The 24,509-nt window shown below is 36.7% G+C and overlaps 1 protein-coding gene across 1 annotated transcript in view; it reads left to right on the top strand.

The window, feature by feature from the left end:
• TMEM131 (transmembrane protein 131) overlaps positions 1–24,509 on the top strand; it is a 181,294-nt gene that overhangs the window by 117,282 nt on the left and 39,503 nt on the right. Inside the window, exons 13-29 of the mRNA XM_081157292.1 lie at positions 3,370–3,478; positions 4,602–4,755; positions 4,842–5,012; positions 5,942–6,052; positions 6,139–6,273; positions 8,711–8,815; positions 10,099–10,185; positions 13,486–13,638; positions 13,737–13,812; positions 14,201–14,318; positions 16,612–16,750; positions 16,864–16,973; positions 17,657–17,723; positions 21,365–21,516; positions 21,905–22,047; positions 22,476–22,662; positions 23,690–23,875. Of these exons, the coding sequence (XP_081013418.1) occupies positions 3,370–3,478; positions 4,602–4,755; positions 4,842–5,012; positions 5,942–6,052; positions 6,139–6,273; positions 8,711–8,815; positions 10,099–10,185; positions 13,486–13,638; positions 13,737–13,812; positions 14,201–14,318; positions 16,612–16,750; positions 16,864–16,973; positions 17,657–17,723; positions 21,365–21,516; positions 21,905–22,047; positions 22,476–22,662; positions 23,690–23,875 (2,203 nt within the window). The remainder of the gene's footprint in view (positions 1–3,369; positions 3,479–4,601; positions 4,756–4,841; positions 5,013–5,941; positions 6,053–6,138; positions 6,274–8,710; positions 8,816–10,098; positions 10,186–13,485; positions 13,639–13,736; positions 13,813–14,200; positions 14,319–16,611; positions 16,751–16,863; positions 16,974–17,656; positions 17,724–21,364; positions 21,517–21,904; positions 22,048–22,475; positions 22,663–23,689; positions 23,876–24,509) is intronic.

Below are 24,509 nucleotides of genomic sequence, written 5' to 3'. Positions count from 1 at the left end.
TGCCTGTGTTTTCTTCTAGGAGTTTTATGATTTCAAGTCTTAACATTTACATCTTTAATCCATTTTGAATTTATTCTTGTATATGGTGTAAGAAATTAATCTAGTTCTTTTTTTTTTTTTTTTTGCATTTATCTGTGCAATTTTCCCATCACCATTTACCTTTACCCCAGTGTATGTTCTTGCCTCCTTTGTCAAGTATTAATTGACCATATAGGTGTGGGTTTAATTTGGGCCTCTGTTCTGTTCCATAGATCTAAATGTCTGTTTTTATGCCAGTATTATCCTGTTTTAATTACTGTAGCCTTTTAATATAGTTTGATATTAGGTAGTATGATACCTCCAGCCTTGCTCTCTTCTTTCTCAAGGTTGCTGTGGTTATTTGGGGACTTTTGTGGTTTCATATAAACTTTTGGATTATTTGTTCTACTTCTTTGAAATACACCATTGGTATTTTGATAAGAATTGTGTGGAATCTATAGATTGCTTTGAATAATATGGAAATTTTATTATGTTAATTTTTCCTGCCCATGAGCACGGGTATATGCTTGTACTTACTTGTATCTTCTTCAGTGTCTTTGCTGTCCTTTAATTTTCTGAGTACAGGTGTTTTGCTTCCTTGGTTAAGTTTATTCCTAGGTATTTTAGTTTTTTGATGTAATTGTAAATGGGATTGTTTTCTTAGTGTCCCTTTCGGATAGTTTATTATTGGTGTATAAAAATACAACTGAGCCCTAGCTGGTTTTGCTCAGTGGTTAGAACATCGGCCCGCTGACTGAAGGATCGAGGGTTCAGTTCCAGTTAAGGGCACCTACCTTGATTGCAGGCTTGCCAGGGCACATGCAGGAGGCAGCCAATCAATGTGTCTCTCTCACATTGATCTCTCTCTCTCTGTCTCTCCCCCTCCGTTTCACTCTCTCTATAAAAATCAATGGAAAAAATGTTCCCTGGTGAGGATTAAGTAACTAAATAAATAAATAAAATGCAACTGATTTCTGGATATTTATTTTGTATCCTGCTACTTTACTGAATTCATTTATCGGTGCAAATAATGACAGGTTTCCTTCCTCCTTTCCAATTTGGATGCCTTTTATTTCTTCTTCTTGTCTGATCACTGTGGCTAGGACTTCAGTACTGTGTTGAATAGGAGTGTGAAAGTGGATACCCCCTGTCTTGTTCCCGATCTTAAGGGAAACACTTTTAGTTTTTGCCCGTTGAATATGATATTGGCTGTGAGTTTGTCATGTATGTCCTATATTAAGTTGAGGTATTATCCCTCTATTCCCACTTTGCTGAGAGTTTTTATCATAAATGGGTGCTGGCTTTTGTCAAATGCTTTGTTTACATCTGTTGATGTGATCATATTGTTTTTATTCTTCATTTTGTTTATATTGTGTATTATGTTAATTGATTTGCAGATGTTGTCCCAGCCTTGTATCCCAAGAATAAATCCCACTTGATCATGGTGTATGATCTATTTAATACATCACTAAATTTAGATTGCTAATATTTTGTTGAGGATTTTAGCATCTGTGTTCATCAGGGATATTGGCCTATAATTTTTTTTATTTGTGGTGTCTTTATCTGGTTTTGGAGTTAGGATAATGCTGGCCTCATAAAATGAGCTTGGGAGTATTTCCTCCTCTTGAGTTTTTTGGACTAGTTTGAGAAGGATAGGTGTTAGTTCTTTGAATGTTTGGTAAAATTTACCTGTGAAGCCATCCAGTCCAGGGCTTTTGTTTGTTGGGAGTTTTTTTTATTACTGCTTCTATTTCATTAGTTGTAATCAGTCTTTTTAGATATTTTATTTCTTCTTGCTTCAGTTTTGGAAGATTGTAAGTTTCTAGGAATTTATCCATTTCTTCCTAGTTTTCCAATTTGTTGGCATATAAAAATATTATATGCCAACAAATTGGAAAAACAACAAGTTGTTTTTAATATTTTCTTACAAACCTTTGTATTTTTACGATGTCAGTTCTCTTTCATTTCTGATTTTATTTATTTGGATCCTCTTTGTTTCTTGATGAATCTGGTTAAAGGTTTATCAATCTTGTTTATGTTTTCAGGGAACAAGTTCTTGGTTTTATTGATCTTTCGTATTTTTTGATTCTTTCATATATTTTTGCTTTGATCTTATTTCCTTCTACTCACTTGGGGCTTTTTTCATTCTTTTTCTAATTCCTTTAGGTGTAAGGAATTAGAAAATTGAGACTTTTGTTTCTTAAGGTAGGCCTGTAATGCTATGAATTTCCCTCTTGGGACGCTTTTTACTGAGTTCCACAGATTTTGTGTTCTTGTGTTTTTATTTTCATTTTTCTCAAGGTACCTTGATTTCTTCCTTGATCTCATTGTTAACCCATTCATTGTTTAGTAACATGTTGTTTAGCCTCCATGTGTTTATTTTCAGTTTTTTTTTCTTGTGATTGGTTTCTAGTTTTATACCATTGTGGTTGGAGAAGATACTTGATGTGATTTCAGTCTTCTTGAATTTAAGACTTATTTTGTGTCCTAACATGTGGTCTATCCTAGAAAATGTTCCATGTGTACTTGAAAAGAATGTATATTCTGCTGCATTAGGGTGAAATGCTCTGAAGACACCAATTAAATCCATCTGATCTAGTGTTTCATCTAAGGCCACTGTTTCTTACTGATTTTCTGTCTGGAAGATCTATCCATTGATGTCAATGGGGTGTCAAAATCCCCTACTCTTGACTATTGCTGTCAGTCTCTCCCTTTACACCCATCAATATTTGCTTTACATATTTAGGTGCTCCTATGTTGGGTGCATAAATGTTTACAAGGGTAATATCCTCTTTTTGGATTGATCCCTTTATCATTATGTACTGTCCTTATTTGTCTCTTCTTATAGCCTTTGTTTTAAAATCTATTTTGTCTGATATAAGTATTGCTATGTAAGTGCTATATTTCTTAAAAGTGGTTTTTATTGTCATAGGACAATCCCTCCACCTTCTACCTCCCACCCCACCCCTGCCATTTCAAATCCCAACACAAAATACCATTTGGGTTGCTGTGAAAATCAACAGGAAATGTGTGTTTTATTTAACTTTTATTTTCAGCCTATAGCTGTAGAGAAGTAGCTCAAATGTAGTGTTTTTCCTCCTGAATTGTGTTCATTTGCCAATTCTTTACTTGTCCCATTACAGGAAAACTAAAACATTACTTTTTTTGTATGAAAAGTGTGATATTTGATTTTAAAATACTGTAAAACTAATCTGCTTATCAACTTGAAAGCTCAGCTTTCCTTTTAAGATTTTTTTCAGTCCACACAGTGACTCTCACACGCCTCTGTAAAAAATCTTTAGAAGTAGCAAAAGGTAACAGAGATTTTCTTGTGTGTATGTTTCCTTTCAGCATCAAAGGCAAAAAAACCATCTCAGTTTTCTGGGAAAATCACTGTTAAAGCAAAAGAAAAGAGTTATTCTAAACTTGAAATACCATATCAAGCAGAAGTATTAGATGGGTGAGTTTCTCTTAAAATAAGCTTTGTAACTTTTTACTAATCAATTAGTTCTGTTTTCCTACTAACTTGTGACTTTAGCAAAAACATAGTAGCTACATTCTCATAAACTCCATGGAATTATTATTGAAAAGAACAACTTAACTATAAAAGAGAAAAGTCTTCTGTATTTTGTTTCTATTTTACTTAGAAGGAAAAGGTAAATGGGATGTTATGTTTTGGGCTTAAATGAAGTCTTAATGACTCATTAATGCAATAGAAAAAGGAATCTGAGTTTTAAACAATATTGAAGTCGTTTGAACCGTTTCCTTTCTGTAAATTCTTTTGTAACATGGAAGTGGTTGTGGCATGTTACTAAAGTATATTGTCACTTGAAACAAAATCATTTATATTCCTTTATAAACCCATATGCACTGTTCTAGAATTATAACTTTTTATAAATGGACGATTGTACATATAATCCATTTTCTAATTATACTGTAACCCAGCAATTTTCAACCTTTTTCGTCTCATGGCACATAAACTACTCAGTAAAATTCTGTGGCACACAAAAAAATTATTATTATTATTTTTTTTTTTTTTTTCAAATCTGACCAAAAAATAGGTGTAATTTTGATTCATTCACACTGGGTGGCTATTGTTGTGCTGGCTGTTGTCATTTTTTTATTTGACAATCTCAAGGAAAAGAGGTCAGTGCCCCTGACTAAATAATTAGGTATTGCATGTTTTAAAAATTCTTGCAGCACACCTGTTGAAAATCACTGCTATAACCAATGATAACTTAATATTCAACTTTGTAGGGACAAAGATGGTTATAATTTAATGATAAACATTTTTTTTTAAGTAGCTTATAACTCTTCCTGTTAATATGTTTTTGGTTTTAATTTTTTGATTACATATGATTCACTAGAAAATAGTTCTTTATATTACATGTCAATATTTTGCATTTTAAATTTTGTTTTAAATCATGTGGTCAATCACTAAAATATTTATAGTTCTAGTTCTCTAATAACAGCCCTTAGTGCTAAACATAAAATATTACTCACAACAAAAAAACTTAGATTTTAAGTTAACAAATGCAAATAAAAATTATTTATTTTATGTTTTTTGTTTTTTTCTCAAATAGTTATTTGGGATTTGATCATGCTGCAACATTGTTTCACATCCGAGACAGTCCTGCTGATCCTGTGGAAAGGCCAATTTACCTTACTAACACTTTCAGTTTTGCGATCCTCATTCATGATGTGTTGCTACCAGAGGAAGCCAAAACAATGTTTAAAGTATGTCTGGGGCCCCTCATACTTTTAACTTGATTCATCTACCCGCTAGGAGATGCTAACACATTTTTTCTCCCATCACTTCCTAGGTTCACAACTTCAGCAAACCGGTCTTAATTCTTCCAGGCAAATCAGGATACATTTTCACTCTGTTTTTTATGCCATCTACGTCATCCGTGCATATCGACAGCAACATTTTACTTATTACCAATGCTTCCAAATTTCATTTGCCTGTGCGGGTATATACAGGCTTTTTAGATGTAAGTATATTATCTACCTTTGAAATTTAAGCCCCTTACCCATTTTTGTGTTTTCAGGTATCATTAGACAATCATCATTAGGCACCCTTGCATTTTGCCGTTTTCTGTGCTTTACAAGTAGATCTAATTCCTCCCTGGTCTCTAAGATAAGTGGCTTTTACCCTTCCCAGCAGCTGTCTCCCCTCATGATACAGTTGAATTGTCTAGTTACAATGTCCACTTAGATCTTCTCCACATTCTGCTTCCTCTTGATTTCACTTTTAAACTGCTATAATCATGGGGAAGCTAAAAACAAACAAAATAGGGGGGAAATCGTAATTGGGGGGGAAAAATAACAGGTAATGAAGAAAGGAAGGTGGCAGAGACGCGTAGTTGGAATAGTAATCGAAATAGGTTAGAATAAAGGTCTTCCTAGTACAGAAATCAGCCAGAGAAAAATCCAAGCCCAGTTTCCTTAGAGGAGTTAATGGAAGTTTATATAAGTAATAAAACTGATAGGAAAGATAAGAAAATGAGAACATGGAAATGTAGTTCTCCCAAAAGTTGACATCAGTAAGAATATGAGGGGTGGAGGCGCCTTCATATTATCCTGCCCCTTCATTAGTTTTGCTTACATGATTATGTATTTGTAGCTGCTTTTGTGGTGCATGGTGTTTACTGAAACCGAGGACTTTCTGTCTGATCTTCCAGGACTCCCTTAACTTACCCCTGCCTTTCCCTTTCTGCTGCTTTTATGTGCCTGCAGAGGAGGAAAAGCTGTTCATTAGAGGTCATGAGTGTTTTCATTTTGATTTCTCAAAGTTTTTAATTATATTTTACGTGTGTGTATACGTGTATATTTACATAAAATATAGAAACCTTAGAATATCTTAATATAGTCACTTTCTCTTGATAACTACATTTAATCTAGTTCTTTTATATCTTTCCAGTACTTTGTATTACCCCCCAAAATAGAGGAACGCTTCATAGATTTTGGTGTACTGAGTGCTACAGAAGCAAGTAATATTTTATTTGCAATTATAAACAGTAATCCAATTGAGGTAAAAACTGTTTTCATTCTAAATCACATTTAAGGATTTTATTCTAGTGCTGCAGTAATCACTTCCATATCTTTCTCTTTTTTAAGTTGGCTATAAAAAGTTGGCACATCATAGGAGATGGCTTATCAATAGAACTCGTAGCTACTGAAAGAGGCAATAGAACGACAATAATTTCCAGCCTTCCAGAGTTAGAAAAATCCTCTTTATCAGACCAGTCATCAGTAAGTAAACCTTCTGATTGTTTCCTTAAACATAGATGTATGTCTAAAAGACTTGCAGTGTCACATATTTCAACTCCTATTTTCATGAGATGCACAATAGCAGTGGTTATTTGGTATTGAAAGGACTTTGTACGTCATCTACTTCAAGCCCCTCCCTGTATGATGAGGGCACTTGAAATCCAAAGGAGTTCTACCTTGTCATAGAAAGTTCTATAACAAGCAAAATTTAAATTATCCTTCTATAATACAAACGTCATTACAGGAGATGGTATCATAGGTACTAAGTTAACCCTGTGTTCATTGAATTTACTGGACAAAAGAGATAACCCTGCACGTCATAGAAAGCACGTAGAAAGTGCTTTCTATGATACAGTAGTATTTCTGGTCAATTTTCTGCACTGATTAGAAGAATTCAATGAAGCGAACAGTGTTCAATCCCTGCCCATGTATTTTTTTTTGTCTTATAAATATGGACAGCTGCTTATAAAAACGAAAAATGAGAAACAGTGTAGGTATCAGCCTAAGCCCTGCCCACTGCTGAGAAGGGAACTTGGAGTTTACACCTACTCAGGACAGAATTAGGATCCCCTCTCATGAGACGAACCATAACTGACCGCATCTGCAGGTTAGGGTAGAACCTCTTGCAGCGGTTTTACAAAGGAAAAGCAGATGTCCTAACTCAGAGATTGATGACAGATACACTTCCGTGGAATGCCATAGATTATAAAAGCTGATTTAAAAACAGGTTGCGCTGGAAGGATCCCTCAAAACTGTTTTTTGGAGGGCATTTTGGCAATATATACCACTCATAGGAATTCTTTCCTAAGAAGCAACTTAAGAGCCAAAAGCTGTGAGAAGGAAGATGTTTATAATAGCGTTATTAATGATCCCCAGGAATGGGACAGCCAGGTGCGTAAAGGAAATCATGACTTTATGATTGCATATTGAAGCAAATAAACAGTTGTCAGTATGACTGTGTGCAGAGACTTGGAAAAGGATTTATGAAAGAGTCGGGACTACGAAATACTGTATTCTAATTGCAACCACGTAGCATTCGAGCTGCATTTATGGGTGTTTACATTGCAATAATTTATAATGTTTTAAGTTTCAGAAATAAAGCCTCTTTTTAAAACAAAAAGACATGCTCACGAGAGGTAATATTTGTCACTCTAGCTGAAATTTTATTTTTAATATAAATGAAATACTGAAAAATGTTAATAATGAGACTAGTCGTTAATATGTTCCTTCTAACAATGAAGTTAGAGTAAAATCGTATGTGTGTCTAATCCCAGATGGTTGAATTATACTGTTTCCTAGATCTGGATCATTTCCTAGCAGTAAATAGCATATATAACGCATACTACTTAAATTTGAGAGCTCCATTTAACAACGTAAAGCCTGTTTAACACTTTAGGGTTTTAGAATTTGTTTTTAAATAAAACTATAAATGTAAAAACAAGGGACAAAAAGATGAGATCGTTGTTAGGAACCCTGACTTAAAGTAGGAAGTTGTGATAAGCTGAACTTCAAAATAGAAACTCCACAAATGATCTTTTAAAGTTTGTAATGCCTAAACCTTCAGCTGTTTTCTGAAAAGCCAAATCTGTGAACTAAGAGTTTTGTACCTTATGAAATATACATTGCCAACAACTATGTGCTCTTCAGACTGGGTTCTGACTTGGGTAGTTATAGAATCATGATGAAAACATTAGAATTCCAGAAAACCAGCACAGAAATGTTTCTAAAAGAGGGAAAGTGAGTACGTTTAGTCTCAGCATTTGTTATTTTGATGTAAATACACCTACTGAGATCTAAAATACAGCCTCACAAAATGAACTTCATGGTTGGTTTGGGGTTTTTTGAAATTTCACAATTGAAAAGATTGTCAGAACATCAGCAAATAGCTTGAGAAAACAAATAAGGTCCCCATTCTTTCAAATTTGTATTGCTTAACTCTTCCTTTCCATGATATTTGATGTTTTCATATAACCCAATCTCATTTGCTCTGAAGGCATGATTATTAATTAACATGACAAGAGTTAAATTCAGAACTTGAAGTAGAACCGACTTTGTACGTACTTGTGCCCTAATGTGGCTGAAGGGTAGGTGGAAGGCTGTGCGCCTCTGCTCCAGCTCTCACCCTCTTCATCCATGTAGGTACAGGGGTGGCACCTGAGACCATACCCTACCCCACCCTGGCAATTGGGACTCTGTTCCTCAAGGAGCCAGTTTCCTTGGTGGTACGTGCAATAAGTATAGATAAACAGCCAGGGGTGGGCACTGTTTTGAGATATTTGTACATGATAATATGGTAACTTGGTGTCATCCTTGTATTTGTTAAGGTTCAGGAGTCAGTTTATCACTATAGCCTTTTTCATTTTAGTAATTACTTCAGCTAGCAAGACTAACGAATGATTGCCATTTCTGCTACATACAGGTGATATTAGCATCAGGCTATTTTGCAGTGTTCAGAGTCAAACTTATTGCAAAAAAACTAGAAGGGATTCATGATGGAGCCATACAGATCACAACAGATTATGAGGTAAGGACTTTATGAGTAATTTCTGAATAATTTCAGTGTCTGGGTTTTTTTGTGTGTTTTTTTAAAAACAGAGAACTCATAAAGTTATAGTTTACCTGTTTTATACCTTAAAAACTGAGCTTTTAAGAACAGTTTACAGAATATTGGTCTTTTAATAAAACCCAAGTCCCTTTACCAAAAATCTTCACACATACAAATGTTTTGGGCACATTCAGAATTGCTCTGTTAGAACCCGGCTTACTAGTGGTTATAGCATTGCAGAGACCCAGGCTGAAGTTAATGAGTTAGATTTCTCTGATTTTTTCTATATAAATATTCTCCTGTATAATGTTTCCAAAAAGGAAGGCATAGTCGGGAAATCACATCTTAATTTGAGTTCTCATGAGTGTATTTATATGAGTCATGCTAAGTCAGAGAGAAAATGACTCTGTGGAATTTGACATTTTACAGTCAGTGAGATTTCGAATGTATGTATTTCTGCCAAATTTAAATATTTTAATTTAATATTGAAACACCCCTTGGGAAGTTGTGCACTGCTAAATTCAGTGTACCCTTGTTCGCCTGCCTTTTTCAGTATATTCAGCCCCACATGAAAGAAAACTAATTTAGAATAAACAGAATTGATCATTTAATAATAAATGATTTGTTGGGAGAATATCATAAATCTGTGAAATTCATGTTTATCACTAATGATAGAAATAAGTATATTTCATGGCTAAGACAAATTTTTGTTAATATAGATGAAAATAAAAATTAGGGAAAATTATCTTAGAGAAGTATCTGTGAGTTACAAATGAATGTGAGTTAAGATTCCAAATCTACAACGTTTAACTCCTTTTTTATATTAGCTTGACATTAATTTATTGCTATATACAAAAAATAGAAAACTATGTAACTCTAGAAAATACTGGATTTTTTATGCATTGTTTTAGGAGTACAATTTGACTTTCTTTTTTAAGTTACTATAATCTACCAAATAACCTGTATTATGAAAATAAAATCTATTCTTTATTTCTTCCCTGTTGTTTGGTCTTCTTTACCGTGTTTTCAATGAGTCACTGGGAGAAGAACATGGAAATTGATTTTATTTCAGTACATTTTATGGACTACACTGGTCTGATTAAACAGTATCCTTGGTTGATTTTAATAATGCATAAGAGTTCATTATTGCTAATGTAAGCCCCAAAATGAGTTTTTTTTAAACCCCCAAAAATAATGCAGTAATGGTCAAGATCAATCTCGGACTTAAACACTTCTTTATGATCTACCTTTTCACTCCCCAGATTCTAACAATTCCTGTGAAGGCTGTGATCGCAGTGGGCTCGCTGACTTGCTTCCCAAAGCATATGGTTCTTCCACCATCCTTCCCAGTAAGACAATTAATTTACTCACTTTTTCTTGCTCATTTTTTTTCTTTGTCTTTACCTCTGTGTTCCTCAAATTCAACAGAAAAATCATTTATTTATTAACTGCTTATTTTAAGATAAAATTTTGTAGCAGGTTCTATAGTAGATACAAAGAGGAATAAGAAATGGTTCCTTCTCTCAAAAAGCTTTCCATCTGCCCGGCCAGCGTGGCTCAGCAGTTGAGCATCGACCTGTGATCCAAGAGATTGCAGTTGGATTCCCGGTCAGGGCACATGCCTGGGTTTCAGGCTCGATCCCCAACGGGTGCGTGCAGGAGGCAGCTGATCAATAACTCTCTCATCATTGATGTTTCTATCTCTCTTTCTCCCTCTCCCTTTCTTTCTCTGAAATCAAAGATTTTTTTTTTTTTTAAGCTTTCCATTTAGAATAGGTAATGCGCCCATGATTCAGAGATGTGAAGCAGGATATGGAAATTGCTCTAATGGGTGTAAAAATAAAATTCCCTGAGAGAAATACACATCTAATAGATAAAGGTGCCTTGTTAGCTGGCTTAGAATGTCTTCTGACAGGGATAGTTTAGGGGTGGCGAGAACCTGCATTCAGGGCCCAGGGGACAACCTGAGTAAAGGCTGAGCTGTAAAGTCTGAGATAGCTTTAGGCATTAGTCAGTTGCCCAGTTTGGCAAAAGTGGAGATGGAATGTTATGTTGAAGTGATTGTATAAAAAAAATTATCTTTAAATTCATGAAAAGCTAAAGTCTTTGAGCAGAGGATTGACATCATCAAAACTGAGCTTTACGGATTGGCTCTTTGTCAGAAGTAAATACATATGGCAGTAACAATGTAGTGCCTGGAGGCCAACCCGGAGACTGGCCAGAGTCCACATGAAAGTATGGAGGGGAGATTTGGCAGAGGCAGTAAATTCCTTCCATACCTGTAAGTCTTTGCTGTTAGTCTGCCTTGAATGCCCTTCCTCCTTTCCTACCTTCAGAGAACTTCTCCTTATCTTTCCAGATTTTCTTTCATCATCTCTTCTCTGAAGATGTCTTGTCTCCACTAGACAGTGCTAGTTGTCTTATGTATGATCTTGGAACAATCTGAAATTGCCTCTCTCGCACAAGCCTTACATTGTGCTATAAACATTGCCTTTGTGTTGGTCTCCCCAATGAGACTGAGATCCTCTAGGAAAGGGATGGAGGGAGGGATCTTTTATCCCCAGTAGCAGGCACTTAGTAGATGATGGATGGAAGAAGGGGCAAAACAGTGGAGACAAGAATATAGGCAAGAGACACTGATGGTGAGTCACTTGACCTGTTCTTGAATATCCTGAGGGGCTAACCGAAGCAGGTGTGGGCAGGCTGGCACATAGAGGAGTCAAAAATACGACTTGGAGGTTGAGCCTGGACAACGGGAGAAGAGGTGCGGAAATCAGGAGATGGCCGCTGCCTTTTGCAGGAAAATGATGCAGTCAGTTCAGGGCACACCAGGGCAAGTGTGCAAGTTTCTTACTTAGTTTTGTGATAGGAGACATGGTGGGTTAAGAAAACACAGTACATTGCAAAAATCTTAATGGTATATGTAATAAAACTTAAATTCAAACCTTAGCTCCTTAAAAATACAGATTTTGATTTAAAAGGTTCAACACATTTAAGATTGGGTCTTAATTAAAATCTTTATTTTGTCATTCCACTTTACACTGACTATACAGAACTCTGGAATTCATTTTTTACCCAGAAGGACCTATTCCTTCCTTTAATTGCCTTTTCAGTCAATGATCTCCTTAATCGGTACATAAATTCTGCAGTAAAGGAGAAAACATATGTATAAAACAAAGTGCTGGTTTTGAACTACTTTAGATTAAGCTTTCAGATATCTTCAGGTGGTTTACAGGACCAGATAATTGCTTGAAATTACAAATAACTTGATATTACTGTGTTAATTGGGCTGTTATAACAGATTGCCATAGACTGGGGGCTTAAACATCAAACATTTATTTCTCACAGTTCTGGAGATTGGGAAGTCCAAGATCAAGGCACTGGAAAGTCCTTCGTATGGTGCAGGCCCTCTTCCTGGTTTTGCAGCTGGCCGTCTTCTCCTTGAATTATTACTTAGGCAAAAGAGCAGAGAGGGAGGGCAAGTTCCTGTCTCTCTTCTTTTAAGGGCAACTAATCCCATTCATTGGATTTCTACCCTCATGACCTAATCACCTCCCAAAGGCCCCACCACCTAATACCATCACATTTGAGGGTTAGAATTTCAACATAAATTTTGGGGGTTACACAAACATTCAGTCCATAACAATTACCAAATTCTGTGAAGTCTTTCATCTGATGGAAAATACGAAAGCTAACTGAAAACAGTGCTTAAGAGTAAACATTTCAAGTAACTCATAGTTTAATACTTAGTATTTGAATACCATATAAAGTGAACTTTTGTATCTGCTACCTCTTTCATCCTCACCATACCCCTGCAAAACAAGACATGAACATGAGAGAAGTAGTTATTTCAGGGGAAAGAAGACCAGGTAACTGCCTGGAAGACACAGTTGATTAGAGGCCAAGCCAGGACTCAGCACAGGCCTTCTGCTTCCTACTCTTACATTCTTACCATCTCAGCAGCATTCCTGCCCTTTAATGTCTTTCTACTGCATTTTACTCTGGCTAGACTAAACGATGAGCATTAGTCTTAACTTCACCATCAGTCAATTCTTTTTCCAGTCCATCCTCTTAACTTCTGTGTCCTTTAATACCAAGTATTAGACCAGTGGGTAAGAACATTTTAGAGCCTTTTTTTTTTTTTTTAAATATATCTTTATTGATTTCAGAGAGAGGAAAGGAGACGGAGAGAGAGACAGAAACATCAATGATGAGAAAGTCATTGATCAGGCTCACAACTGGGCATGTGCCCTGACCAGGAATCGAACCCTGATCGCCTGGATCCCAGGTCGACGCTCAACCGCTGAGCCACGCCCGGCCGGGCTAGAACCTTTTTTAAATAGCTAGGAATCAGTTTATACGAACAAAAAATTCTGTTTTTAAACAAAAAAAAGTAAATGATTATAATATGGTTCTAATTAAGGATTATTTAAATTACACCATTTTTTACTTAAATTGGTACCCCATTAGAGGAAGAGGCATGCTGCTGATCAGAGCTCTGATTACAAATTTAGAGAGTACCAACTGATGAAAATTCTAAATGTCCTTTGAGCTTTGGTTTCCCAGAAAGATGTCTGTTAGCTCTTAAGTGTGTGTTTGTAAGAAAATCCAACCATATACAGATGACTTTGTTTGTTTGTTTTCTTCAGGGGAAAATAGTTCATCAAAGTTTAAGTATTATGAACTCCTTCTCACAGAAGGTAAAGATACAGCAAATACGATCTTTGTCAGAAGATGGGCGATTTTACTACAAACGATTACGGGCCAATAAGGAAGACTTGGAGCCAGGAAAAAAATCAAAGGTTTGTCATGTTCTGTTTAAGAATTCCCACCCATGAGTGTTTTATTATTGTGACCTGTAGACTTGGGATTCATACATCTCTCCTGTGCCTCTTTATAGATTGCAAACATTTATTTTGATCCTGGACTGCAGTGTGGAGATCATTGCTATGTTGGCTTGCCTTTTCTGTCCAAATGTAAGTTACCTTGCTCTTTTTTCACTAGCCCACAAAATATTCGTTAATGAAGGCTGCCATTTTTAAAGTCCATCCCTATCTCTTGGGCTATAGAAATCGTTTGAAGAAAAATTGGCAAGTGGATTAGATGTAGGGCTGAGTATATCATAACTTACGTTTTCCCATCCGTCCCTAGCCAGGTAGCTCAGTTGGTTAGAGCATCGCCCTGATTCGCCAGGGTTGCAGGTTCAAACTCTAGTCAGGACACAGAAGAATCAACCAGTGATGTATAAATAAATGGAACAACAAATGGATGGGTTTTTTTCTCTCTCTCCCTCCCTCCCTCCTCTCTCTCCTTTTCTCTCTAAAATTAATTAAAAAAAATAATAACTTATGTTCCCTGTTTTAGCTGAACCCAAAGTGCAGCCTGGGGTAGCCATGCAGGAAGATACATGGGATGGCGACTGGGATTTGCATCAAAGCCTGTTCAAAGCGTGGATCGGAATAAAGGAAAACTCAGGTCATAGGTGAGTGGTTTTGCTTTATTTAATTATTTTAACTATTTTTACCAGTTCAAAATGTCTCAGTTGATGTTACTTCCTAAATAGTATTTTTATATTAGGTTCTTTTATTTCACTATAGCTAACAAAATATTCCTAACCTTCAAAATTATTAATGAGACACCTTGAATTGTCATTTTAATCATATATTGCTCAGAAATATACGAAGTACCATTTTTCTCTCTACTCCATGACTCTAGATACTTCCTTAAAATCAAAGGAACTATTTGAAGTCGTCTTATGTAGGATGACAGCAGTATTCACCTTAGACACATCCATTTGCATAAGAAAGTTTTTATTTACTACTGACCTCTGTTACAGGCAAGGAAAACATGTTCTCGGTTTACTCCCATAGTAGGAGACCGAGTGTGTATTTGGTCATTGCGAAAAGAACCACTTTTCCAAGTGCTGAGCTGTTAGGGGTACGCAGGGCCTATTTCTGATGGGCTCACCATGTCTGTGGCAGGTAGAAAACATGCTAATTAATGACACCACTACTGTACCTGTATTCAAAAACAAAGACAGTATAGAAATTGGATCTTTTCAGTTACTTCAGAAGGGAATTTAACTAGAGTGATGATAATATGAAAACTGCTGTTCTCAGGTGGCTAATTTGAAATGTATTTGTTAGTATTACCAAGATATTGCAAACCACTAACAGTTAAATCTGAGGGTTTCTGTTTATCTGAACTATCTGCTGTGAAAAGTTTTCTTAAAGAGAGTTAAAATTTTGTATTTTTTTTTAAATATGCCTTTATTGATTTCAGAGAGAGGAAGGGAGAGGGAGAGATAGAGACATCAATGAGAGTCATTGATCGGCTGCCTCCTATGCACCCCCCACTGGGGATCAAGCCTACAACCCGGGCATGTGCCCTGATGGGGAATCAAACTGCGATCTCAGGATCATAGGTGGATGCTCAACCGCAGAGCCATGCCAGCCGGGCTTAAAATTTTACTTTCAGATGGTTAAAATAAGTACAAAGAGACTTCTCATGAACTCACTAAGAGAATACTGATTAAAAAACTTGCTCATCCTGGCCAGTTTGTCTCAGTGGTTAGAGCATCGACCCTCAGACTAAAGGGTCCTTGGTTCGATTCCATCCAAGGACACATACCTTGGTTGCAGGCTCGATCCCTCGCCCTGGTTGGGGCTCATTCAAGAGGCAGCCAGTCAATGTGTCTCTCTCACATTGATGTTTCTCTCTCTCTCCCTTCCAGTCTTTGAAAAACAATGGGAAAAATATCCTCAGGTGAGGATTTTAAAAAATACACTCTTTGGTCCCCTAAATTTCCATAGTGGACGTTGTAATGTACAGCCATTCTCCAAATTATAACATTCAATTATGAATAAGTAACTTAAAGTCTGCCTTAGGCTCAGCTGCCAAGGAACCTTGTCACCTCCCACCTACTGAAACCCCTTCCTTCCTTTTTATGTGCCCAGCATTCCACTGCTAAAGACCTGGGCTCCCTGTCTGCCCTGTGCCTCCAGGTCCCAGATACACAGTGATTGGGACATGCTCCCTGCTCCTGCCTTTGTGTTACCTTGTTAGTGTGTGTATTACAGAAAATTTCTGTTACTAGTCTTATAAAATCTGTGCTCTTACCAATATTGGAATAACCATAATTCGGTATTGTTTGGGGTTAAAATAGGCTTCAGTATTTGGGTCCAAGACCTTAGCCCCATTTATAATATTGTTTATTCAGGAAATGTGTTCTGAGTTCTAAACTTCTGGTTTATAAACACTCATAAGTAGGGAAATATTCAAATGAGGTCTGAATATTGCTGATAACTTTACATATATCTACACATGTGGATTACCGTTCAACTGACGTCTTCATTGCATATTAGGATTTGTTTTTTATCTCAAGGGGAGAAAAGCCATATGCCAAGCAGTGAACTGCCTTCTCATTAGTCCTATTGAACACGTTCTTAGCACCCTGCTCTTAGTGTTAGATCTTTCCACTAGGCATACAAGACCCTTTAGGATCCCCATGACATTATATGTTATCTGTACATACCTGTCTTTTTCTTTACATATTCAATGAAAAAAAAAAAGATACAAGAGGTCTGTGATACATATTTTGGCAGCTCTTTGTGCCAAAATAGAGAAAACTTTATACTTATCTCTATTAAAAGCGTAGTGAAATATTAGAGCCAGAATAAAATTTCTCAAGTACACAAGCCTGATAGAATTTCTTGTTTTTAGAAAACTCACATATTTCATTTTGATCCAGTGACTTACAAATTGTTTTTTCCTAGATTGAGTGCTTTATTTGAAGTAAATACAGACCTTCAAAAAAATATACTATCAAAAATTACTGCTGAGCTCTCCTGGCCTTCCGTACTCAGTTCACCCCGGCACTTAAAATTTCCACTTACTAATACCAACTGCTCTTCAGTAAGTATTCAAAGCAACATTGGGTTTTGGAAATAGATAATTGGATTATAAAGTATCTACTCTTATTTTAACTATGGAAATTTTTTATTTACTATCTGGTTACTTTGTTTAAGGAAGAAGAGATTACTTTAGAAAATCCTGCAGATGTTCCTGTTTATATTCAATTTATTCCCCTGGCTTTATATTCCAATCCTTCAGTCTTTGTAGATAAGTTAATGTCAAGGTAAGCGCTTCTTTAGGTAATCAAAATGTTTCTGTATTAGCATTGAATGCTTACTTTTACACATTTAAAACTCTGTTGCAGCTCATACAGTAATAGATTGGGCATAAAGAATTTCTGGATCTGTAATTAAAGTTGAGAGGGGGTTCTGGGAAGAGGATACTATGTTAAGCATATCGGAATGCTTTCAGTTTTTTGTGTGTTTTATTTTCAGTACACAACTTTTCTTTTTTAATGCTCACCCGAGAATATGTTAATTGATTTTAAAGCAAGAAGGGGAGAGAGAAGCATCAATGTGAGAGAGACTTTAACATCCATCTGTTGCCTCCTGTACTCACCCCAATCGGGGATTAAACTCGCAACCTTTTTTGTGTATGGGACGATGCTCTGACCAACTGAGCCACTCAGCCAAGGCAACTTTCAGTTTAAGATAAGAAAAAGCAATGTAGAACATCGTCCTACAAAATTATAAAGAAAGCAAGTGGAACCTCTCAAACATTTTACTTTTAAAAAGGGAACAAAATATTAGCTAAGTTGTGGCTGTTCATTCTTAAAGTCTATTAATCTGATAATATTGATCTCAAATCTGCCAAAAGATAATTTGCAAAGCACAGACTTGATAATTACTCTATAATCTGTTTAATTATGATGCTGCTTACACAGAAATATGTATGTTTTTATTTTAGGTTTAACCTGAGTAAGGTAGCAAAAATAGATTTAAGAACTCTAGAATTCCAAGTCTTCAGAAACAGTGTAAGTATTCAAACTTCATACTATTGCACAGAAATAATTCTATAACATGATCAGTGCTCATGTAAAGGAAGACTGTTAACTGCCCTTAAATTTGGCTGAAGGGCAAGATACTGAAGAAGTCAGAACAGTCCAGTAATGGTTTTAGAGGTAAAAACCCAGGCAGAATAGGTAGGATTTAGATCGACATGAGGCACACTGGGTAGAAGGTCATTAAACATTAAGCCCATGACTATTTATAGTAACAGATACTAGAAAATCAGAGACTATATCGATGAGATGTGTGTGTGTGTGTGTGTGTTACGTGCTCCAACTGCTGGTGACCCCATGAAGGAGTGATGTCCACCAGGTCCTGTCCTCAGCAGCCCTGCTCACCTCCTGTGGACTCAGCCTATGGCTGCTTTTATGGAGTCAATCCATCCCATACTTGGTCTGCCTCTTTTCCTGCTGCCTTCTGTTTTTCCCAGCACTACTGCCTTTTGCAAAGAACCCTGTCGTCTTATGATGTGCCCAAAGTAGGACAGCTTCAGTTTTGTCAGTTTTGTCTCCACTGATGTTTCAGGCTTCATTTGCTCTAGGGCCTTCTTGTTTGTCCTTCTGCCAGTTGACAGTATCCATAGTGCTCCCCAACACCATACTTCAGATGAATCCATGTTTTTTTAATCAGCCTTCTTCACTGTCTAACTCTCAAATCGGTACATAGTTATTGGGAATAGGAGGGCTCCAGTGACACACCTTTGCCCTTGGTGATCTCTCCCAATTCTTCCATGGCTGCCCTTCTGAGCCTCAGCCTTCTCTTGATTTCTTGGATGCGTCTCTATCTGAGTTGATGGCTGAACCAGCAAAATCTTTAACTGTGTGTCTCCATTGTCTATATTAAAGTTTATTTCTTCTGTAGTTAGCATTCTTGTCTTCTTGATGTGCAAATGCAGTCCTGTCGGCACTTTCTTTCATCAGAAGTAGTTTCAAGTCATTGCTACTTTCTGCTAGTAAATTGGTGTCATATGTGTATCTTAAGTTATTGCTATTTCTTCCACCAGTTCCCACTCCTCCTTCCTCTGAGTCTAGCCCAGTTTTTCATATGTGTTCTGCATACAGACTAAACAAATAGAGAGATAAACTGCACCCCATCTGACATCTTTGCCTCCAAGAAACCATCTGTTTCTCCATATTTTGTCCTTACAGTGGCTCCCTGTCCACAGTACAGGTTACACATCAGGACAGTGAGATATATGCTAACACATAATTTATTTTATTAAACCTCAAAATACTGTGCTTGGTCATTTAAATTTTTACTTTGGATATTTTCTGATAAAAATCTAAGCTCCATAAATGCCAGACCCATGGCTGACTGTATTTATACTTTAGCACAGTAGCATACATAGTTTTCACTCAATCAATATTCTTGAATTAATAAATTTGTACATAAACTGATTTGTTCCAGGAACAAAATATTCTGTATCATACAGGTCTGGATGCACAGCTACTAACTACTCATGTTGTACGTCCTTACTGTGTAGGGTATGGATCAGTCAGGAAATCAGCACTTGGAACTCAAGCCTTCTTCACACTGCAGTCTCTGGCCTCAGTGCCGGGGAAACCTGCCCTGACGGGGCTGTCCTTGTCCCGTCCCGGTCCCTCCCCCCCCCCCTTTTTACACCCATGTTGACTTTGCGTTTTCATCTTTCCTGGATGTATTTGTTTCCCAAATCTTCTCAAATGCAGGAATTTTATCATTGGCAACAAATACTTCAGTTGTCTTACTTAAAGGGAAATGCACTATTTTCATGGAAATGTCTGCCAAACTCCCCCATCTGAATAACCATAGGTTATTGTCAGTCATTTTCTTGAAATTAAATGATGTTCCAGGAGAAAAGCCAGGAGTTCAGTTTGCATCTCAAACAATAGCTTTTCAAGACTGTGTGGTGCCTCTTGCAGCAGGTTTGTATAAGCAGCAGGTGTGCTTTATACAAACTTCCAACATTACAAAGACCTGTGCTGGGGCTTGAGATTTAATAAGATTGATATTTATTATTGCTGAATCTAGAAGTTGCTTCTCTTAAGTATAAGTGCACATAGAGAAGGAGACTGGCTTCTTAGGAAGTTTGATACTACTGCCTTGCCTCATGCTAAAGGGTCAGCAGGTTTACCCACCATTGCTTTTGCTGACCATCATCAGTACAGATGTCAACACACTGCAAAGTCAGGTAGTGTCTGCCAGTATTGGAGAAATAGTTCTGACACTGTGGATACCCTGAGAAGATCTCAGAGCGTCCCAGGGGTCAATGTGTCACTCTGTAAAAACCACCACTACAAAATTATGGAGAATGTTTGGGGCCCTTACTGCTATCTCTGAGGCATCACATCCTCAAGTGTTTCCCAAGTCCTTAAAGATTGTATTAGCTAATGTTTGTTAGGAGTATATGTATAATATAAAACGTGCCCATCACTCACCCAGAATAGTTCATTTAACAAGAATTTACTTACCAACCATTTAGAGCACTCAGAATAGTCTGTTGTCCTAGTAGACATTAATGGAAAAGAATGTTAAATGTGGGGGAAAATTTGCTTCAGAAGCAAGAGTTAAAAAGTAGTGTGCTGCATTAAGTCCTTGACTGTAAGTTATGTTTGTAGAATCCTGCTAATACAAGTAGATAGATCTCTGTGTCCTAAACCTAATTGCCAAGCAGAGTAGAAAAATCATACAAACCTCACTTTCCTTTCACACAGTAGCAGAGCCATGAAGAACATGGACCCTTCCTACAAAAAGTTTAAATTTAATGTTACGTACACATCAGAGCAGAATATCCTTAATTGTGAACCATGATTTTTTTTTTTTAATAATCTGTAACTGGCTGTCGAAAAGTCATATTTTGATTATTAAACTAAGCTATTCTTTAAACTTTAAATCATCAAGTGTTTATGAAACAGTAATTATGTGCTTAGCTTTCAGAATAAAATTCAAAGATAGATTAATATGGATTGGAAATATTTTTACAAATAAAAAATGAGATGCAACCTTAAGACCCTTCAGCTGACACCTTTCACAGGGAGGAGCAGGACAGCAATGATGGCAGGTGGGACAGCGTCACTGGACACTGCGGCACTAGGTGTTAGTTACACAGCTGTTTGCTCTATTTTATTTATTTATTTTTTTTAAATATATCTTTATTGATTTCAGAGAGAGGAAAGGAGAGGGAGAGAGAGGGGTAGAAACATCAATGATGAGAGTGTCATTGATTAAGCCCGCAACCCGGGGATGTGCCCTGACCGGGAATCGAACCCCGATAGCCTGGATCCTAGATCCGACACTCAACCGCTGAGCCACGCCCGGCCGGGCTGTTTGCTCTGTTTTAAAACACTGAGCTGTTTATCTTAGTTTGTGTCCTTTTCTGTATGTGTGTTAATATTTCAAAATTAAAAGATTTGTATGTATATAAAAACATATAGTACAAACATGATTGCACTGACTGCCCCTCTAAACAGTGTTTATCAGCTAAACAGTGTTTAAATCGTGAGATATAAAGTTGTTTATTTATTTAATGAATTCGAGAAGCTAGTAATACTGATATTGAGCTGTAGATGGGGTAAGGAGAAAACATTTTTCCAGAGACTTTATTAACGACTGCTGTTTGTTACCCAAGGTTCACCCACTGCAAAGTTCAACAGGATCCACAGAGGGCCTCTCTCGACATTTCATCTTAAACCTCATTTTAAAACCTGGAGAAAAGAGGTCTGTCAAAGTAAAGTTTACTCCAGTTCACAACAGAACTGTTTCCTCACTAATCATAATCAGGTATGGTCGGTAATTGAATTGTGCGGTGATTTTTAGCACTTCTATAGAAGTTGTTACTTGATTTGTTTCAGTATGAGTTTGCATATTTATTTATGGAAATCGTCTTTCACTTTGTCCAAGATACACAACACCTGATGAAATGTTACTTTGTGATTGTGTTCATAGCTAAAAACCTGAATAGTGTCTTCCTGTGCCACGTATGACTTAAAAATCAAAAGCCTTTGCTTTTCTTTGTGTAAATATTTTTTAATTCTTAAAGTGTAAATGTCTCACTCTTAAATTTACTGTATTTCTTCCTGGTGGTTTAGAAAAAAATGGTAAAAATTATGGATTAAAATATTGTGCAAATACAATAGGAGAAAAATCTGTAATTCTTCTTCTTGCATAGAAATAACCTGACCGTGATGGATGCTCTAATGGTCCAAGGACAAGGAACAACCGAGAACTTGAGGGTGGCAGGCAAGCTTCCGGGTCCAGGGAGCTCCTTACGCTTTAAAATCACAGAAGCATTATTAAAAGATTGTACAGATAGTGAGTATTGCTAACACTTCCGTGGGCACAAATTTCAGCATTTGCTTTCAACAGTAAATAATTCCAAAAACAAGAACAGTGTTTCTGTCACTGCACATGTGCATATTAGTGCTGAATACTTCAGACTTTTAAAGAAACACCTGATTTGCTTTCAAGGTTGTTTGATTTGGATCTTAAACAATTTAAAGTACCAGTGTTTGTGTCATGCCTTAAATGACTTACTGTGAATGTAAAAGATAAAGCATGATCAGTCTTTTGGCTTCTAAAAGGACGTACAAAGCGGAGTACTGCCTGCTGCTAAAGGTTGGGTGAAGTTGAACTCTGGCACGAGGAGGTAGTCTCTAGGCGCTTTCATGAGGAACGTGTTCATCATTTGGATCTGGAGCACATGGTCGCAAGATTTATACTCTGCATTATTTTTCCTTCAGGTTTAAAACTGAGAGAACCGAATTTCACACTGAAAAGAACATTTAAAGTAGAGAATACAGGACAACTTCAAATTCACATAGAAACCATTGAAGTCAGTGGGTACTCATGTGAGGGATATGGCTTTAAAGTCGTTAATTGTCAAGAGTTCTCACTAAGCGCCAATGCCTCTAAAGACATAATTATATTGTAAGTATTTTCTGATAAGGTATATGAGTCAGTAGCTTCTCCTTAACTTTTTACACTAGAGTTATTTACACTCAGTGCAAATATGTTTTCATGCTTACAAAAGAAGGCCTTTATCCACAAATGTATTTACTTAGGTTTCTTTTGTTGTGTTTTTGTTTCTGGTTTTTTCACTTAATTTTTGGTTATTTTTTATATCTTGGTTTTCATAATTGTGAAACTTATATCTCCAGAGTGGATCAGATAATCTTAGAAACCAGTTTCAAAATTATTCTCAGGGTTGTGTTAAAGCAGAAGGTGTTGGTCACCTCAGCAACAAAGTAGACAGATCATACATGCAGTTTCCCATGTTGCACATGTATGAATGTGTAGTATTTTCATCATTACAGTTTCAATTCCTGTATTGGTAAATAGTTGCAGCATATTTGATAAGTTGTTATATTGTAAAGTTTATGTAACAAGATGTAACCTTGTCCCCTTAATTGAATGACAGTGTCATGATCTTGAGTGGACATTGTCTTGACAAGGAACTACATTCATCAAATCGCTCTGTGTAAGGCACCAAAAGGGCCAGTGAGGAAAAGCACCTTTCCTCAGGTGCCCATCATCTGGTTGGTGAACAAAGAGTTAACAAAAATAAAAATACAATAATTGGGCAAAAAGCAATACTGCAGGAGACAAAGAAAAGATCACTGGGGCTTGGATGGCTTTTTTTAAAGGCATCATTGGGACTGTATCCTGGGAGAAAGGAGGAGGGAAAGGAAGGGAGCTCAGAGACTAGTTCCTGAATTAGTAATTACAGGGAGCAGATAGTTGTTCTTTTTTAATGTTATTTCTCATCCACAGAATATAGTTGTTTTTGTTATTAACCTCGTGGGAAAGTTTTCTCCATCTTAAAATGAGGAAATTGAATAAAAGTATTAAACTAAAATCCTGTTATGTTTCAAAGGTGTATGGGACTGTTATTATGTTTAAACTGCTTGCAGTATATTTTTAAATCTTGATCTTAACTGCCATCATTCTGTTTTAGGTTTACTCCTGATTTCACAGCTTCTAGGGTTATTCGTGAACTGAAGTTTATAACAACCAGTGGCTCCGAGTTTGTGTTTATATTGAATGCATCCCTTCCATACCATATGTTAGCAACCTGTGCAGAAGCCCTACCCAGGCCCAACTGGGAGCTGGCTCTCTATATCATCATCTCAGGAATAATGAGGTACTTGTCTTCTTTCAGGGTTGTTATTCGGCGTTACTGGGCATTGTTCATTGAGTGCCCACCGTGTGCCAGCCATGTTCTGAGTGCCGGGGATCCTCCGAGGAACAGGCAGGCCTCTGCATTAGTCAGGCTTACATACCTGCTCCACGTCTAGTGGAAGCAGTCAGAACTGAGCATATTTTGGTGGCATGCATATACCATAAACAAAAGTCTGTCTGACTTTGAAATTTGCTATACAAATTAAGTACATGTTAATTTCTTAAGGGAAACAAATACTCCTAATTTATCAGTTAAAGTTACGTGACTTGGGCATATGTGATTTACCCAGCAGTGTATTCTTCTAGTGTCTGACCTAAAGAACAGGAAATGGATTAGAAATTATTTTTCAGTCCTTAGCATTCTTACCTTTTTTTCAGTGTATTTCTTTATGTGTTTGAGAATCAGGTGTACTCTAGTGACCCCACACATCCTTCAAGGGGATAGAGTTAACCTAGAGTTAAAACGAAAAGAAAAGATAAAAGCTGCTTCTTGGTAAAAAGAAAAGTATCCTTTAGTGACTGTTCTGATACAAATAATTATTTCCCCCATGTGAGCCTGCATGTAAATTGGCATTCTATAAAATTGGTGCACAAAT

This window comes from Miniopterus schreibersii (assembly GCF_964146895.1).
Source record: "Miniopterus schreibersii genome assembly, chromosome: 13".
Taxonomy (NCBI): Eukaryota; Metazoa; Chordata; class Mammalia; order Chiroptera; family Miniopteridae; genus Miniopterus; species Miniopterus schreibersii.
This window is presented reverse-complemented; position numbering and strand designations above follow the sequence as displayed.